Genomic DNA, 18,973 nt, shown 5'->3' with positions numbered 1-18,973 from the left:
GTTCACTGTCCTGGCCCACCCCACATTATTTTTGTGGGTCTGCAGGTTCATTGTCCTGTCCCACCCCACATTATTTTTACGAGCCTGTAGGCCCGCCCGATGGACCATACTCATATTGTCACCCATGTCCTGTAATCCTATTATAGTTTGTCAACCACTTTGGGCTCAACAACATTGAAAAAACTCGTTCAAGATGTATGTGAAGATGATTAAAAACATAAGAATTTTATTATCATATACTAAATTAAAAAATATAAAGAAGTTGAGTGCTCAATATACTAACGAAATTTAATAAAAACTTAATTGAAAACACGTATTTTTTGAATTATTCCTACTAAAATTAAAAACTAATAAAACGTAATTAAGATAGAAATATCAAAATTACATAATTATAATTATATAAGTTAAAATATCTTATTAAAGTAACATTTTTTTTAACAAAGCATTATTTCCGTTACCTTTAATATGATAAGATTGAACTTTGAATTTATTGAAAAAATCATCATTATTCTTAAATGGTTGTGTTATTCAAATAATGTAGCCATTAATCTTTGTATACAAAATTATCTACCTTAATAATAAATATTTCATCAGCAAAAAAATGGCCTCTTCTGAATTTAAAACATTAATTAATGCCTTTATAAAGGAGAATAGTAATTGGGGTTAGGGCCACAAATTTATGTGAAACTCTCATCGATTTTTGAACAAGTTGAGCGAGCACAAACGCTTCCGTTTCATGCCCATTTTCCGGAGTCTTTATTTGTCTTTTTCATTCGCCGCGTGTTCTTCAACTCTTTCTTCTTCAAACACTACAAATTCAGAGGTATTCTTTTCTCTCGTTACTTTCGCTATTCATCTCATTCATGCAATTGAGTATGCATTTCCTCCTTCAACATCTTTTCATTTTTGAAATATTAATCTAATTTCATTTCAATTTTATTCTGCAAGAAAGGACATGATGAGTGCTTCTTCCTCCAGACAAGTTGACAAGGTATGTGCCCACACAAATTTTCCTCTATATTTTCTACATGTTAAATTAAATTCAGTGGCATTTACCATATACTTTAATCTCTTTTCTCTACTCATTTATATATATATATATATATATATCCCCTTTCACAGAAAAGAATTGTGTGAAAAAAAAAATTGTTCTTTTGATAAGGGTATGCTTCTTTTACCAACTTTGTTTTCTATGCTTAGTTCCTTTTATCAAGAATTTATAGAGCACAATTTGTGAACTATGGAAAGAGGAGAGTGATATTATTAAATGAAATTGGATAATTATTTAGCCGGAGAAGAAACATGAAATGGCAGAATTATTAACAATTGATTTCTTGGGTTCAATTTCATACAAAAACCAAGATTAAAGTGGAAAAGAGTATGACAAGTTTTTTTAGGTTTTTCAAACTTTGTTTACAACTTTTTGTTTCAATGAAAATTATCACACTCTTCAAGCATAGAAAGCAAGAAAAATCCCAATCAAGCTTAAATTTTCTATTTTATTGATTTTTTTTATCAACATCAGACTGGTCTGCTGAAAAAATAACTTGAACAAAATTGTTTTTGTCAAAAATTAATTGATTAATACTATATATATATATATATATATATATATATATATATATATAAGATAAAAGAATATTTTTCTTATAAAACATTTATTGCAATATATATTAAATTCAACATAACTAATATTTGAAACATTATGGTGTATGTTTATTAAATATCTTACTTTAAATATAAATTTTATATTAAAATATATTATTTAGTAAAAGTAATTATTAAATACGCAAACACAAATATTGAAATAGTGATTACTTTTTTTTGTTATTTAAAGAATTAAATTACAGAACATAATCAAAAATAGAATTCTTCTTACAAAGTATTGGTTCTTGTATTTATTGACATTAATAATAATATTAAATTTTGGTTTTACTACATAAATGTAATATATCATGTGAACCTCTATACAGATGAAATATATTTAATAAACACAGTAGTTTTCTTCAACATTTAATGTCTTAAACATATATAAATATATATATGGAGTTTAATTTCTATAAACATTCCCTATGAATTGTTATACAGTCAATACATTAAACATTATAATTAATATGACTTTTAATGTATTATAGTAAAGTACAAAGAAAATTAATTATCATAAAAATTTATTGTAGATGATACTATAAAATTTCTTTGTAACGTCAATCCTTACGCTGTTTTATTTAATGCATTATTAAATCTATTATTTAGATAAATGAATTTCTAAATATATAGACTTTTTCAATAAACGCAGTAATTTTTGCAAAATGTAATGTCTTAACATATATAAATATATAGAGTGTTTAGTTTCTATAAACATTGCCTGTGAATTGTTAGATAGCCATAGAGTGTTTAAGAAAATTATAGTAAAGTACAAAGAAAATTAATTATCATAAAAAATTATTGTAGAATATATTATAAAATTTCTTTGCAATAATCCTTGTACTATTTTTATATCAATGCAATTATTAAATGTGTTATTTAGATAAACGAATTTCCAAATATTTAGAATTTTGATATAAATATTAATTAATGTATTTATTTTATATAATATTATTTTAATTTAATTTATTAATATATATATATATATATATATATATATATTAAATTCAATAAATATAATGTGATTTTAAATAAAATATAGAATTTCATATGAATAAGTGTCTACATTAAAAATACATTATTAAATAACAATTAATTACTATAAAATATACTTATATATTATACGTTGAAATTTTATCTTTTTTATAATGAAAAAAAAAATCTTCAATAAATTTAAAATAGAAAAATCCAAAGGTATTTTAGTATACAATAGATCTCTTAAGTTTTATTACTATTGTACATTCAATTTTATCATAATTAGATTTGACTATAGTATCAAATTTTTAATAATTAATTATAATATATTAATTATATTTGATATATATATATATAATATTTTTTTATTTAGCATATGATTTGTCAAATGAATTTATGTATATTAAGCTACATTGTTACATAAAATTATTTAGTACACAATTTTAAATTTGATTTGTTCATGTTTATAACATTCAATTATATAATTCAGTACCACTATGAAATTAATTAATTTACGGGATGTTATAAATGTTTAGTTTAGTTTTTAAAGTATCTCTATCATCACCAATCTTCTATATATTTTAATTATTATTATGAATTAAGTATTATAAAAAGTAATAAATATCGCTTATACTTTTAGTATAAAATAGAGATTAAAAATCTCTTTTCTTAACATAAGAAAGATACATTTAACAAAATTTATTAGAAAATGAAAATGAATCGGAATTGGTGAATTGACTTGTCAATGCTAAAATTTCGCAGTAGAATTGATATTTTTATAGTTTGTTAGTCTATTTAGACTCATCTATCTATATGATCTAGTAAACAAATCTTTAATAAATCCTCACTATTGAATAGTCTTATGCGAAGTTGTATTTATTTGAGAATGGTACATTGAACTAAGAGTCAAACTAGTCCTAGTAGCTTTATGTAGTGTCTAGCAAAACTTGGAAGGAAGCCTAATATCTTTGTTAAAATACTATACCCACAAGTATTTCATGTAGTCTAATTGTCCTTTTGATGTACAATTATTCTTATATACACGCACATAAATACTTAAGTTTATTTGTATAAAGTGAGTACTATTTGTTAATTTATTCACAAATGACCCACATGATATCATATTCTTGGACCACCCATGTAAATGGGTAATAAAGTTAATAAAGATACTTCATTTTCATATATAAATATATATATATATATATATATATATTTTTTTTAATTGTCATAACATGTTGTTATAACTGTGTAATGCTCGTCAATAATCATTATCTTTAACGCATGAGAGATACTCTTCCTTTAAACCTTAGTATCTCATCTTATCCAACTAAAAAATTAGTTTGATCAATACTCAACAATTCTCTAATACTTCTTTTCTTCAGATAATATTGAGGAAATCATTAGTCATGACTAGTATATTGCTAGTATATTGCGACTAATATGATCATATATTATTGTTACATAAAGACTTATATTTGATAGCTTCCAACAACATTGGTGATGATGGGGTAAATTTTAGTTGAGAATTTTAGTCTATTGAGCTTAAGGCTCAACAATTTTAGTTCATGGGACTTGAGCTTCAAAAGCTCCAACATCACACAAAAGTAAGTTTTAAAAGTTGTGTGACCTATTGGCAAGTACACCGCATCAGTTGTAGGATAGTCGAATGAGGATTATCATATCTATGGGGATTTAGAAATTATAGTAATAGTTTATTTTTCGGTTTTCTTTTGGAAAATATTGATATTAGCATATATTATATAGATTGAATGGAGTGGAGACTATGATTGGATTTCGTCTCATTTTTTTTCTACTGTGCCACTAATATATTGTCTATTTAATGTGCAAATCATTCAATGGTCCTGAGAGTACTCTTAAAAGTAGATCTAGGTTCATTCCCGAATCACTAAAACCTAAGAACTTCAGACCCAGTGCGATTTCTCCACTCCTTGTTGAATGAATTTCTTGCCTTAAGTGCAGGACTCTTTCATACAGCACACCTTCTACATCTTATGGGAACCTTTAGTAAGAGTGTGATGATTTGATTGGACCACAGTTTGTGATCAGTTTTCCAACTCAATCCAAACTAGTTAAATAGATAAGTTGTCAATTCATCATTAAGCATAAATCAAACCGCAAACTATTGAATGAAAGTATAGATAAATATCCAAAAAATAGAAGTACATAGAATTAGAACTTATTACATCAAAACTTGAACACGAGATAGTTGAACTACTCAGAATATTGCAATACAATTTCAACATCATCTAGGCATAAAATTTACAATAAAAGCATCTCTCTTTAGCCTCACAGACCTAGTCATACTCTACTACTACATTTCTAACTTTCCACTCAATGTCTAAAATGAGGACTGAGGTCTTTATTTATATAAATTTTTTTGCGGTGCTCAACCTAACTTTTGGCACTTAGACACAGAGGTTTCCTTCTCTGAAGGGTTTTCTTCTATGACTCAACTCCACCTTCTTGTGGCTCATCCGTGCACCTTCTTAAGTGTTAAACATCATTCTCTTATGTCTCAGCCATGTTCCACCTTCAATGTTGAACACCATTTTGTTGTGGCTCAGCTTTAAAAGTCACATTTTGGATCTTTCTTTAACCACCTTACTGGAGCTCAGCCACATATTTTAGGGATCAACTACATCATCTTTAATTATTCGTGAAATTGTTGCAAAATCATAAAAGATTCATCAGTTTCCTATTTTTCTTCTTTTTAGTACCTCATTCTGTAATTATAAATAAAAAGGATTTTTACTTACAAAAATGTGATCAATTAAAGCATGATAAATGTAAAATTTATTTAAAAATTTTACGTATTTTAGACACTTATCAACTAGCTCTTTGATCATAATGTTAGATATTGACATTGTTTTATGAATCTTTGTGTAAATATCCATATTATCCTTCTTGGAGCACTACTTAACCTCTATTACAACCCAAAAAAAAACACTACTCCCATTTTTCTATTTAAACCAAATGTTTATCTTTATAGGTCAATTGAGTTAAAAGAGTCACTATCTTTCAGACTCCCTCTATGAACCTTTTAGTGACCAGCCAACCTAACAAAACTCTTTATCTCTATAGTTGTCTTAGAATGGTCCTACTATGGAACAACCTCAACTTCAGAGAAATTAATAAAAATCCCTTCAATTGAGAGAGCATGTTCCAAAAAGTACACCTCTAACATCTAGAATCCTCACTTGGACAATTTCACATACAATTATTTCTCTCTCAAAATATACAATATTGGCCTGAAGTGTCTTTCAAGTTTTTATGTCATCAATAAACACTCCAACAATAGATATAAATATGGTCTGGAAATCTTATTCATGTAATATGTGGATATAATTGGAGCATTAATCACCTTAAAATGCAAAATTACATACAATGACCATACCATATCTTGAAAATTGTTTTTTCCCATCTTCAATCTTTACTTTAATACAATGATATCTAGATCTCAAATCAATCTTGAAGAGTACCACTATTCCATGTATCTGACTCACCAAATCATCAATGTTAAACAACAAATATTTATTCTATTCAAGTGCCTATAGTCAATGCACAATCTTGATTATCTATCTTTTTTCTTTATCAACAACCTTGGAACACCCCGTACAGAAACACTTTGTCTAATTAATTGTTTCTAAAAAAAACAAAACCTATTTATTCAATGTTTCCAACTCTACTAACGTCATCATGTATAACGTCATGCATATTGGTCCACATTCTAAACTATATCAATAAAGAAGTCTATCTGTATTGAAGGTAATAACTCACGATCTAATTCAAAAACACATCCATGAATTCCTACACAACTTGCATATTTCCACTAAACTATCATCACTTGCCACCATTTGAGCCAACATCGTAAAGCACTTTGCACCATCTTGTACATCTTGGAAAAAAATGATTGAGTTTAAAATATACCATCCTTATAAAGACTAACATATATGAATTAGTCTTTTCCATAATCTATAAGAATGGGATTGATAAATAATTAATACATATCTAAGATCACATCCATGCCCTTTAGAGTTATATCAACAAGATTTATCTTGAACTTGGATCCCTCAACAAACACCTTACATCTAGAGCATACTGAAGATGCAATCACCATACTAGATTTTCATATATACATCAATATATCACACTTAAGCTCACTCAATGGAAGTTTCAACTATTCAATACATAATTTGAACACAAAAGAATGTGTCACTCCAAAGTCATACAACATTTTCAAGAATGAACCTTCTTAGAATATATTCTATGGACCAAACTATCTCACAGTCAACTCCACTAATATTAGAATCTGCTTGTTGTTCTGAGTCTTTGCTCACTACTATGGAGTCCTACACTAAACTAGATAAAACATCAATCTTAATTCTGAAATCTTACGGCAAATAACTTGATTTGTGGCATTTATAACACAACCTCCAATAAGAAAATAACTAAATCTGAATTGGTGAATAATTTGACAGTAATGTATTACATTTTTTTAATGGACTCACATAATATATATAGAGATTTTTGTTGTCATGGCCATGAAAGGATATTCATAAAACTACAAAATGAACTTGAACTTATTAATATACACTAAAACGTAATGACATAACATTTATGTAAGATGATTACTTTGGTTATAAGAGGAGAAAAATAATAAAGTTAACAAAAAGATCAATGGATAAATAACGATGTGAAATGAACATTGATTTCTTTTTGTAGTACAAACTTATTTGACATTATTTACTTTGTAGGATGAACAAGAAGTGGAGGAACGAAAAATCCACAAACCAAGGTGGCTTGAGGCTTTTCTGAGAAAAATTTTCTTTAATTCGTGCTCAACTCATCCATTCCGTAAGAATGAGTTGAACAAGTATTGTATAAACTGCAATTTGTCAGTTTGTCAATACTGTATAGCTTCAGGTCCTCATCGCCATCACAAAATACTGAAAATCTATAGGCATGTTTACAAGGATGTTGTCTCTCTTGCAACTATGGAAAAGTATATTGACACCTCACAAATTCAGGTATGATACATAATATGATACGTTTTTATTCATGCTAAATATTTTATGTATAACATTCAAAATGAATGTTATAAGCTATGTGTGGATTTGGTTCCTTTCTGGTTGCAGCCTTACAAATGCAACAAGCGACTGGTTATTTCACTGAATCCTCTACCACATTCTGGTTCAACAGCAAACAATGAGACATCATGCAATACTTGCAAAAGAAAATTGACTGAACCTGATTTATATCGCTATTGCTCCATTTCTTGCAAGGTGATGACAATAATTTGGCAATCACAACCATGTATTGTTCTTCATATAATTTTAGTCTCTTACTGGTTTACATCTAAACTTGCAGGTTAGAGCTGTTTTAAATAACCCTGATGATTCAACTCCTCCCTTCATTTCCATCCAGACTCCTCGTCCTCCCCCTCAGCAGGAAAAGAAAGAGGAAACTGTTTCTGAACCTCAAAAGCCACAAAAGAGGAAAAGAAAGGGATCACCCCATAGAGCTCCCTTCTTCTGAAACTCTCAAGTATGTCACATGCCCTTCATCTGGATATGGAAGATTCGAATAAATTGCATCTTGGAGTTTATTGACCCTGACATTTGAACTAATTATTACTGTGTTTCAATTCTTAAAATATTATGGATATTAATTGGTATTTTGTGGATTGAACTTTGATATTATCATGTCATGTAGTACTATATATATATATCATGTTTTATTGTTGTGGATTTCGTGGTTGAAACAGAAAGAAATCTTTTAGCATTTATTAACACCATGCATATGACAATATAGTAGGTCTATTTGATAGGATTGGTTAAACTACTTTCTTTCATTTTAAAGAAATATAATCTGAACTGTCTAAAGGATGAAGAGTTCAAATTTCACAATTTGAGAAAATTAGTTCATGTGGAGAATATCAGAAGCATTTTGTCCCAGAAATATACGATGACGATTAGATATTTTTTTGTTGTGCAATGATAAATGTGTAAAAGCGAAAAAGAAGACTCTATCAGAGATGGTTGATTCGTTTTCTCTAAAACTATGTTTTCAACTAGATTAAATTAAGAAGGTATTAAAAAATAAAGAGTATTGGAATAGATGATTTTGTAGGTTAAGCTCAAACTTTTAAGAAAAAACTCAAAGGAAAATATAACTCTTCTTGATGATTAATTAAACTTTTAAAAAGGTAGCTGTACACTTTCCTAGCTATTATCATCTGCGTTTTGATGAAGACATACAATATTATTATTTATTATTAAATGCACTTTATTAACGGGTTTTTGGTATTGAATTAAAACAATATTTTCAATTGCCAACATATATGAGATCTATTTGCTAGCTATAAAGAGTCTATATGGGCGCATAAACATATATTTTCCTCTCTAGATTAGTTTTTCCTACTATTGTGACTTTTTTTTTTGTAAGATTTCTTAATAATTTTTTTTTTCTTGTTTTCTTATCTTATTTAAATGTTTAACGAATGGACACGTGTTATTCATTCTACGATAAGTTCAATTCCATCCAAATTTCATTACCAAAAAGGTTTAATTTAGCTCTAAACTAGAGGAGCAATCACCATGTCATTACATTTAGATATTAATGCGCTCAACTTTACCTTTTTTATTGTGGTAGTTTATGATGTCAATGAATCAAACTTTTTTTTTATGTTACTGGTGCTATTTTTCAGTCATTAATTCAATTATAACATTTACAAAGTTGATGAAGAAGTTTATACTATAATAATATCTCAAATTGTTGACCCAAACCAAACGAAAACCCTATTTGTGTGGAGTTTTGTAGGTAAAGCTCGAATTGAGACATGAACAAATCTAATTAAGACAAGTACTATTCCTTCCACTTACTATCTTTCCTTCACCGAATTGAAAGTATCAGATCACCAAGGGGGGAAATAAAACGTTACTTCAAAAGGGACATTAAAACACCACGTGAAAAAAACTAATTTTGAGCAACCATGATACAACAGTTTTTCCTCATTGTTGATTCCTTCAACTTTCGCATTGTTTTTTCCTTCACTTGAAAGTATAAAATCACCAAGGAATAAAAAAACAAAGGGAGCTATTCTTTGGTACCACCTACATAAAACCAACGTCTCAGATGGGAGACGTTAACATACCTCATCAACGAAAAGAGGTGTGAAAAAAATAAGACCAAAATATATGAACAATTGAAATGAGAACAGAGAAAAAAAAAAGGTATACTCTAATTCTAAGCAAGTGATGTTACAACAGTGTTTAATCACGCATACTCATATTCTAGCAGAAGAGAAGGATCTGCTGAAATGAGAAAAGAATCAGGAGAATCTGCACAAAAGGATGATTCGGTCCTGGAGGGTACGAGTGAATCACAGCAACCAGTGCAGACAAAAAGTGGTGGCACTGTCTCAGAATCATCAATGCCACAGCAGCGAGTATGCTGCCACACTTCACAAATGTCACAAGCCACCATTCTCTCCCCATCATCATCTTGAGCTCCGCACTCGCATCTCACCTTCCAGTTATCAGATCCACCCTGATACTTCAAATTCGTGCACAAATCAATGGCAATTCCCCTCACACAAAGTTCTACACCGGACTGGATTAGTCCAAACAGCACTTCCTCATCACTCACTCCCATAAGCTGTTTAATGTCTGTCACTATAAGCCTTTCTGCAATGCAGTAAGTGTCCCTCAGAGCAGCCTCAGAAGCCCTCTTCAAGTCTCCAACCGTTGCATGCAGCGGAACCACCACAACCTCACCACATGGTAGACCTTTCAACTCATACTTTTTGTCCACAAAATTTGGTTGCAGCCGGCAAATGAATGTCAATGACTGCTCCTCTATTTCATCCCTCTCTCCCCACTCCTTTACAAAGTATCTGCTGTCTAGAATTGTCTGAATGGCCAAGTCCACTACTTCTGAATCAGGGTAGCCCAATAGCACATTCTTGTACAAAAACAGTACATCGCAGTAAACATCGTTACCGGGCACCCAAGATGACTCTACTACTTGTTGATCTACATAAGCCATTCCCTCAGTCTCCAGTTCAGGGGCTTTGTACCCCTTGCCAAGATCGTGAATAGTGTACTCTAGAATTCTAGTTGATGGATTCACCATGCGACGAACAACGTAGTTTCCAACAATGACATTGTTCAGTGATTTAAGTACATAATCAAGTAAACCTGTGTCACCAATGTGAAGCCTAGCTGCATCTCTCACATCTTGCCTTGCCATCCCACCTGTGCCTGGTTTAACAGCCTTGTTTTCTTTCAGTGCGTCCACAATCACTTGAGCTGCAAACTCTAGCCTCCTTGTCGGCCACCTACTATCCATGTTAGTCACTGCATTGCTGAACTTCTTATACCTAACAGATTTCTCCTTCATGGAATTTGATCTGGTTGGAAGAGTGTGTTTGGTTGAATTTCTTGACATTAATGCTGAACAGGTAGAATCAGCGGCGGCAGAATAGGAGACTGTTATCTTAGGCGCTGGAGAACGGGAAGACTTTACAGTAAGCATAAACCTTAGGAGATCCCTGAGTGAGATAATGTGAGTCTCACTCATATCTCTATAGCACCGAATCATTTGTTTGATTTCTTTGTTGTACTTTGTCTTACTCAAATCTTTTGCAATCATGTCTAGCTCCAAGGAGCCCAGCGTTGTCATTGCTTCGTTGTAGTTTGGTTCTGTCACTCCAAAGCTTCCACGGCAAAATCTATAACCCCATCTGCCAAACCAGGAGTGTCCATAGGCGACTCCATGAAGTAAGCGAAGGTCCATAGACCTCTTACACGAAACATCTTCAACTGCAACTTTCCTGATATCATAAAAAATGTCGACCCTTGAACGCTCAATAAGTTAATTTAACACAACGAGAATGAAGATGAACGTTGAGTTGGGATTTTCTTTACCTTACTCGGAGGTTGGTGCATACCCTATCCCATAGATCCATAATCTCTCTGCCACTAAGAACCTTGGAGCCTCCTTCAATGCCATTTACAGAGAGCAAATGGCCATATCCATTGCAATGAATCACCCCATGCAACAGATGCCTCTGATTATCTATAGAATCTTCATCTAAGGGCTTATGCCACCCACTGTCCATCGGGATTATAAAATGATACCTTCTCTTTGATACAAAATGGCCACTCCAACCTATCAATTATTAACCAAACAGGGTGTTAATATCAGCATCAGTATCAGCCAATTTCGGTTTCTAAAACCCACTCAGAAATCGTCAAACCTCCAACCAATAAATGAATCATCACTTTTGGAAAACTAGTCGTGAAAAAATGTTTCTCTTTTCTTTTCTAATGAAAAAAAATGTCATTTTTATTCACTTTGTCTCTGTTTTCAGAAGTCTGCATTGCTTTACACACTTTTAAAATTGCTAAAGTATGGTTTTTGTAATTCAAAATATAAGATAAAAGTTAAAGATGAAATTTTCTCAAACCAACTTGATCACTAATATATCCCCCTCAATAGTCATGAGCTAAGTCTACCCTACGATAGAAAAATCCAAAACTGGAAAAAACCCTCGTCATCACAAGTAGCAAAACCGGCACCGAAACAGATAACTCAATCACGACGAGAACAAATAAAAAAATACGTAAAAAAATAAACTCTTTTCACGAACAGAACGCAATCACATCCATTTCAGAAAAGAGCTCAAAAGCCCGAATTTGAGCCAACCCAATTTCAAGAAACAGAAACCAAAGGAAACCCAAGAAATTGAAATCGGAAACGAACCTACGCAGCGGCAGTGATCACAGAAGGGGTGCGAAGAGTGGTAGACGTGCTCTTCGACGGTGTAAAGAGGAGCCATTACGTTGGACTTATCATGGATGAGAAGGGTACACCATAGGGGGTTCCCGGAGACACTATAATCTTCAGGTTCTCCAGCTTCTTGAAGGAAAACCCGAACATTATCGCGGAAAGTACCCAAAGGTACAATTGGAATACCAGGGTCACCGAAGGAGTGAAACCTGAAAAATTTTGGCCACCGTTTTCGCTTCTTGCAGGCTTCGATGAGAGTGAAAGACATTGCGAACTATGATGAATATGAGGAAATGGTTTGGGCTTCGATTACGATCACTCTCGCATCGTGATTTGGTGCGAGGAACAGAGTGCAAACCAGAGAAGAGAGCAGAAGAAAGCTTTAACTCAACGAACTAATTCGGTTATAAAGCATTGGCGCCTTTGAATTTCTTCACGTGGGTATATTCGTCATTTCGCGTGGAACTGTGGGAAGCGTTGATGATGTATCATCGACGGTCAGAATCTGGTCAACGAGTAGAGAAAACTTATTAAACAATACAAACTTATTATTTAAAGATTAAAAATGGTTTGGGGAAAACATTTCAGTCTTTGAAATTTAATATTTGATACTGAAAGCGTATTTCTTTTGAAAATGAGACACTAATATTTAAAAGAAAATTGAGAGTAAAATATTTTTTTTACATGTGGGTGTTGGTGGCAGAGGAACATGTTGTGTATGGGACTCTCTTCACACTTTAAGATTTGGGAATGAAAGATTTGTGTATCTTTAGGGGGACAATGAGGGTTGTCTCATAGTTTTGCTTCTACGCGGCACGTCGAAAACGGATGGGGTGACCTACTTTTCTCGCCCAGCTCCCATAATTGTGGGCTTCAAGGTATTTAGTCACATATTTAATAAAAATTTGAAAAAGAAAGAAGACTTTAGGAAAATTGTTGAAAACATTTTTATCCCAAGTCTCAAATCCTCCAAAAATTACGAATTTTACAATTATGGAAACAATATTTTTCGATGAATTTGCTTACCAATATTTTATTGCAAGCAAAGTTCACTAACAATAGAAGATGTAATAATAAAGGCTTAAAAAAACACTATATAATGTACAAGGAGGGATAGATTGACCTAATCTTTATGATGGTTTCGCTAGTAGAGAATTCATTGGAAAGACAAAATAACACTTTATGATTCAGAATAGGTAATAGGTTAAAAAGATGAATATAAACTAATGTATTATGTCCTATATTTATAGTAAGGGAAAATGTTACTTTACATGTTTCACTTTACATTATATAGTTTGGAAATCTTTTAATGAAAAAATATATATTTTCGACTATGTAATTTATAAGTTTATTTTTAATGTAAAAGATAATTTGTAGATTGGGTAATTTAAAATTCATTAATCACATTTGGATTGTGAAATCTATAATGGAAAACTAAAATTTAGATGGCATAATATGAAATTTTCCTTTATGTAAAAGAAAAATTTACTTATAAATATTATAATTCAAAAATAACAAAAGTTTCTGAATGATTCAATTTAGAAATAAAAAATATTTTGAACTGTACAAACCATAATGACTTTCGAATTATGCAATTTTGAAGTTTGTTTATAATAAAAAATTACTTTCAAATAGTGTAATCTATAAGTTTTTTTTTTTTTTCATAAATCATAAGAAAAAATGTAGATATTAGGGATGATAAATGAACATTTTCCTACTGTTTCGTATTGACTAAATAGGAATATGAACATGAATAATACATTATCTTTTCAAATTAGGTATAAAGACGAGTATGTACATTTTTATCTCATCATCATTCTCATTTTCATTTGTGTGTTGTCATATCCATCCTCATTTTAAATTACTACAATACTTTTAATTTATTAAGTAATTTAAAAAACTTATATTACTTTTCGTTTGTTCTTAATTTTGTGACTTATTTCCATGACACACTTTTCATTATTTACTTTTCTTTATTTGATATTTATCTAATTATTATTTGATATTTATGTAATTATAATTTATTTTTGTTATATTTGATATTAAAAAAAAATGTACACTACAAAAAAAAATATCTCATTAACAATCAATCTTAGTAATCAAAGGTTGTTAGGCACTATAATAACAAATTTACATACCAATTTACAAAATAAAAAATTATTGGCTAGTAAAATAGTCACTATTATGAATAAAAAATTATAGTTGATAGCAAAAAGTCTTGGAAAGTTAAAGTTTAGTGACCAATTTTCTCTGGTTGCTATATTTTAGAAATCAATTATAATTTTTTATTCATAATAATGTCTATTTTAGTAACTAATAATTTTTTTTATTTTGTAAATTGATATCTAAATTGATTACCATAGTAACTAACAACTTTTAGTTATTAAAATTAAATTTTAATGAGACACTTTCTTATAATGATATTTTCTTTTAAGATTAAATATTTGATAATATTTTTTTACAAAATTTTTATTTTTGCTAAAATATATTTAGTTAATATTTTGTTCTAATTTTATTCTTTTTTGAGCCGTTCTATTAGGGATAGGATGTAATAAAAAATTTATACCCATACCAGCCCGCCTGCCCTTTATCTTTTTTAATGAATATTTTCATATTTGACATTGATATTTTGATATCATTCTTTTTTTTTACTATCATTTAATACTATCTCTCACTACTATTTACTTTATCTTTCTTCTAAAAATGTAAAAGTTAACTTTTATTAATATTATTTTAGCCTTATACAAATTAAATGGTGTCAAACAATATTTTTCCTTACATATTTACGGAATGAAAGTGCAAAAGAATAATATTGGGTAAGAAATTCTCTCTTTTTGTAATGTTTGTAATGAAAAAAGACATTTAGGTCCGATAGTGGACGGCCCAGAGAAAAAGCATTCTTCTTTACAATTATTTTCCTATATTCAGCTTGACCATTTCTTCCTACACCCATTATTTTTGTTCATGCACTCCCATAGATGTAATATACCGATTTTACCTTTGATAAATTTATAATAAAATATGAAAAAGTCAGCTCCTCTCCTTCTTTACTACACCATTTTCACTGTGGGGTGTGGTGTCTAGGGTTGGGATGGGGTCTTTTAAGCACTTGCCATTCAAAATGTTAAATTGACCATTCCAAAATATGGGTATTCGAATATATTCTGAATTACATAATTTAGAACATAAACGTGTATATCAAATTGTATAATCTGAATTATATTTTCAAATTTTAAAATATATTTTGGATCAAACAATTCGAAATATACTTCTAAATCTACAAAATGTATTATAGATTGTAAAATCTAAATATCAATCACGTATTTTGAATTATACAATCTAAAATATATTTCCAAATTCCAAATACATCTCGAAATACAGAATGGTAAAAGTCTAATCCTGAATGTAAAATTCGTATTAAATTTTGTTAACTCTGTGTGAGGAGCATACGCAACTCTCATATTCGTCGTGTATGGGCTTCATTTTCTCTTACAACCATTGCGGGTGTGGGATTTGCGTGTTCCGTTCTGTTGTGTTGTTTGTTCGCAATGTAAATATAAGTAAACTGTGAGTCACCATTCTTTTTCAGTGGAAACAAGCATCAATGGGCGTGCAGGAAGAAATATCCATTCAGCCTAATCAATCAGGCCCAGTACATTCAAAGCGAAGAAAATTCAATTGGGGTTTGACTTCTTGCACCCCACAAAACTTAATAATTTTCCCCCGTTACTCAGGTTCCACGGACAAGAATAAATTACAAAAGGGCACGATCATATATTGGCAAGATTCAACTATCGAACAACAATGATCAATTTCAGATTCAAACCGTAATCCCCATGACACCCAGAATAACATTTCAGCACCAATAAATCAAATAGAGAAGAGATTTCCAGCAATTACCCATTTGACAATTTCAACCAACAATTCAAATTTAACAAGTAGAATTTCACCCTCGAAAATGAAAGTAACTCACAGAACTCTTACTTCCTTCTCATCTTTAATCTATGGTTCATATTAGTGTTCTTTCTTGGCCATTAGGTCCACCATTTTGGGTGAATCATAACAAAAATCCGAAACCGAGCACGATGTCATAGAGGCGTACAGAAAAAATATGTAAAACAGTTTTTCTATCTTCTAAAATAGTTGAAATTCGATACTCATTCTTGCAAAACAAAATTACTTAATTTTGGTCCTTCAAAATTTAAATTATGTTACCTTTAACCTAAAAGTCTAAAGTTGTTGGTGAATTGTTTGCGTGATTAACGCATGCTAGTGCATCACTATCATGTGTAGGATTGATCGTCAATAAAATTTGGTTGGATCTAAGCCTCAAATATTTGAATCGATCAAAGTCGAACACTAATATTTGTGGACTGTGTGTGACAATGAGCTTTCTTTCTGATATTTGGTTTTTGGGCCAAACAAATATCTGATACATAAAAGTGGGTTTGAGATTGGTTTTAATATGTGAATATTATATATCCCTGAATTTTTTTCTTGTAGTTGGATCGTGAATATACTTTTATAGTGTTCTTATACGTAGGACTAAGAATATACAAATAATTGTTATGTGCGGTGAGTTGCTCTTGTCAATGCTTATTCTTCTTTTTCAAGAATCTCTTTCTTGTTATCCGGTGTCTAACTGATAGGCTATTTGTCAAAGGCATTTTGACGTTTAAGTCAGTATATTCGGTATAAACAGATTTCAATACATGTAGTAGATTTCACAATAATAAACGTCTTATTTACACATCATATTTATAGGTCTTTTAATGAGTCTTTTTACCTTAATAACAACATAACAATGACCTATTAACCTTTTAATCTTGTTTATCATGATTATCCCATACTTAATTACTAGATTTATCTTTTTCACAATTGATCGGTCTTAGAAACTAAAATTATCTGGCATGAGGCTACCAAGACCGATCGGTGTAATTCTTTCATTTCGTGTGACATATACACTAGTCCTCTCAGCTAGAGTATTCTTCTTGGAAGACTAGGACTTTTACTTCATGGTGATTATCATAGGCTGCACAGGATCAACAATTCGGTTGTTATATTTTGTTGAACTATAACTATTTATTTTTTCCCCCAAAAGTAGTCATAAATATTTCCGAGACAATGACATCGGCACTCAACATTTTCAATAGTTGTGGAGAGTCATGGAAAGTGTAAAACTTTGCCATGGCTATAGAATTCTAGTCGATTTCTTTAAAGTTTTTCTCATGAGCATAGGTTCTACTTAGTTGGTATCTTCTGGTTCTTCCTCATGCTTTTAACTCTCATTTCATGTAATATGTACACAAAGATTTTTCTTTGTTGGTAATTAATAAAGGAGATTATGAAACTTGGCCTCTAATGAGTTTTTAAGATATTCATGGTTGAAAATTTAAGTGTGAATCAAAGTTTGAAAATAGATAAAAATGTGAAAGTTAATAATATATATAAAAACTCATAAATTTATTATTTGGATTAAATGTTAATCTTTTGTGTGAGTATGTGCAAAAGTACTTCATGTACGCAAAGTCTTGGGTAATAAGTTTCATCATCGAGTTCTATTAACTAGATGGTGCATCTTTTCATAATTGTTTGATGATATTTTAAGAGCTAATTAGAAGTTTCCTCTACCATGCAATCCATAATTACATGCATGCACCTTTTTATATAGGGATGTTTCTGCATACGAAGTTGGTAGATATATTATTAGAAAAATTTTCATTAACAATCAATTTTAGTGATTAAAAATTATTAGTTACTATAATAACCAATTTAGATACCAATATATAAAATAAAAATTTATTGATTACTAAAATAGTTAATATTTATAAATTAAAAATTATAATTGATTATTAAATTAATCACTATTACAAATTAAAAATTATAATTGATCACTGAATTTGTCACTAATTAATTAAAAATTAATTTTTTAGTAACAAAAATTTTGGTAACTAAATCTTAGAAATTAATTTAAAGATCAATTATAATTTTTTTGTTTTAACAGTGACTACCTTGATAACTAATAATTTTTTAATTTATAAATTCGTATCTAAATATATGTTGTTATAACGATTAAAAACTTTTTTAACTAAAAATGGTTCATAACAAGAGACATTTTTATATTATAGTGATACCACTTCTGGAAAATAATATAATTGAAAACTATCGAATAATGGCTTAACCTAATAAAATATGGGTAAATAATAACAGTGTAAAGTTATACGAAGATAAGGACACCTTGATGCAGTTTTTTAAACCAGTACGTTGAAAATTAAATGTTGATTTTTCTGATAAATGGATACGATTTCGAGCGCCACGATCACAACCAAGTTCTTAATATTTCCATGCAGGAGGACAGATACCTCCGTGTAGCTTAAAATTTGAATATATATTCTCTTAATAGTAGCTTCTTCGTAAACCTGCTTCCATTTGGATTGAATAGCCTATGGATCAAATATCCCAGATTAATCGATATATTGTAAATTCATAGACGATGCTTAAGAAATCCTTGATCAACTATCAACGTTTGTCAGGTTGCATA

At 30.2% G+C, this 18,973-nt stretch overlaps 2 protein-coding genes across 2 annotated transcripts; one reads left to right on the top strand and one right to left on the bottom strand.

Annotated features, from left to right (window-relative positions):
• The first annotated feature begins 856 nt into the window (after positions 1-856).
• On the top strand, positions 857-8,273 carry LOC114193210 (uncharacterized protein At3g50808-like). Its single transcript, XM_028082929.1, has 4 exons — positions 857-991; positions 7,395-7,667; positions 7,776-7,922; positions 8,008-8,273. The coding sequence occupies exons 1-4, from the start codon at positions 956-958 to the stop codon at positions 8,173-8,175; spliced, it is 624 nt and encodes a 207-aa protein (XP_027938730.1). The 5' UTR covers positions 857-955; the 3' UTR covers positions 8,176-8,273.
• Positions 8,274-9,915: 1,642 nt separating this feature from the next.
• LOC114195103 (PHD finger protein MALE MEIOCYTE DEATH 1) lies at positions 9,916-12,700 on the bottom strand. The gene is made up of 3 exons (XM_028085496.1): positions 12,406-12,700; positions 11,568-11,811; positions 9,916-11,473 (listed from the first exon to the last, which is right to left on the bottom strand). The coding sequence occupies exons 1-3, from the start codon at positions 12,698-12,700 to the stop codon at positions 9,916-9,918; spliced, it is 2,097 nt and encodes a 698-aa protein (XP_027941297.1).
• Between the last annotated feature and the right edge of the window lie 6,273 nt (positions 12,701-18,973).

The sequence above is a fragment of the Vigna unguiculata genome, chromosome 8 (assembly GCF_004118075.2).
Source record: "Vigna unguiculata cultivar IT97K-499-35 chromosome 8, ASM411807v1, whole genome shotgun sequence".
Lineage (NCBI taxonomy): Eukaryota > Viridiplantae > Streptophyta > Magnoliopsida > Fabales > Fabaceae > Vigna > Vigna unguiculata.
This window is presented reverse-complemented; position numbering and strand designations above follow the sequence as displayed.

Bases quoted from the DNA above. Each gene is read 5' to 3' on its own strand.
- LOC114193210 (XM_028082929.1), top strand. From the start codon at position 956: ATGATGAGTGCTTCTTCCTCCAGACAAGTTGACAAG. The intron at 992-7,394 runs GTATGTGCCCAC...TTTACTTTGTAG, and splicing joins CCTCCAGACAAGTTGACAAG to GATGAACAAGAAGTGGAGGA. The intron at 7,923-8,007 runs GTGATGACAATA...CTAAACTTGCAG, and splicing joins ATTGCTCCATTTCTTGCAAG to GTTAGAGCTGTTTTAAATAA.
- LOC114195103 (XM_028085496.1), bottom strand. From the start codon at position 12,700: ATGTCTTTCACTCTCATCGAAGCCTGCAAGAAGCGAAAACGGTGGCCA. The intron at 11,812-12,405 runs GTTCGTTTCCGA...AATAATTGATAG, and splicing joins TGATCACTGCCGCTGCGTAG to GTTGGAGTGGCCATTTTGTA. The intron at 11,474-11,567 runs GTAAAGAAAATC...TTATGATATCAG, and splicing joins TGCACCAACCTCCGAGTAAG to GAAAGTTGCAGTTGAAGATG.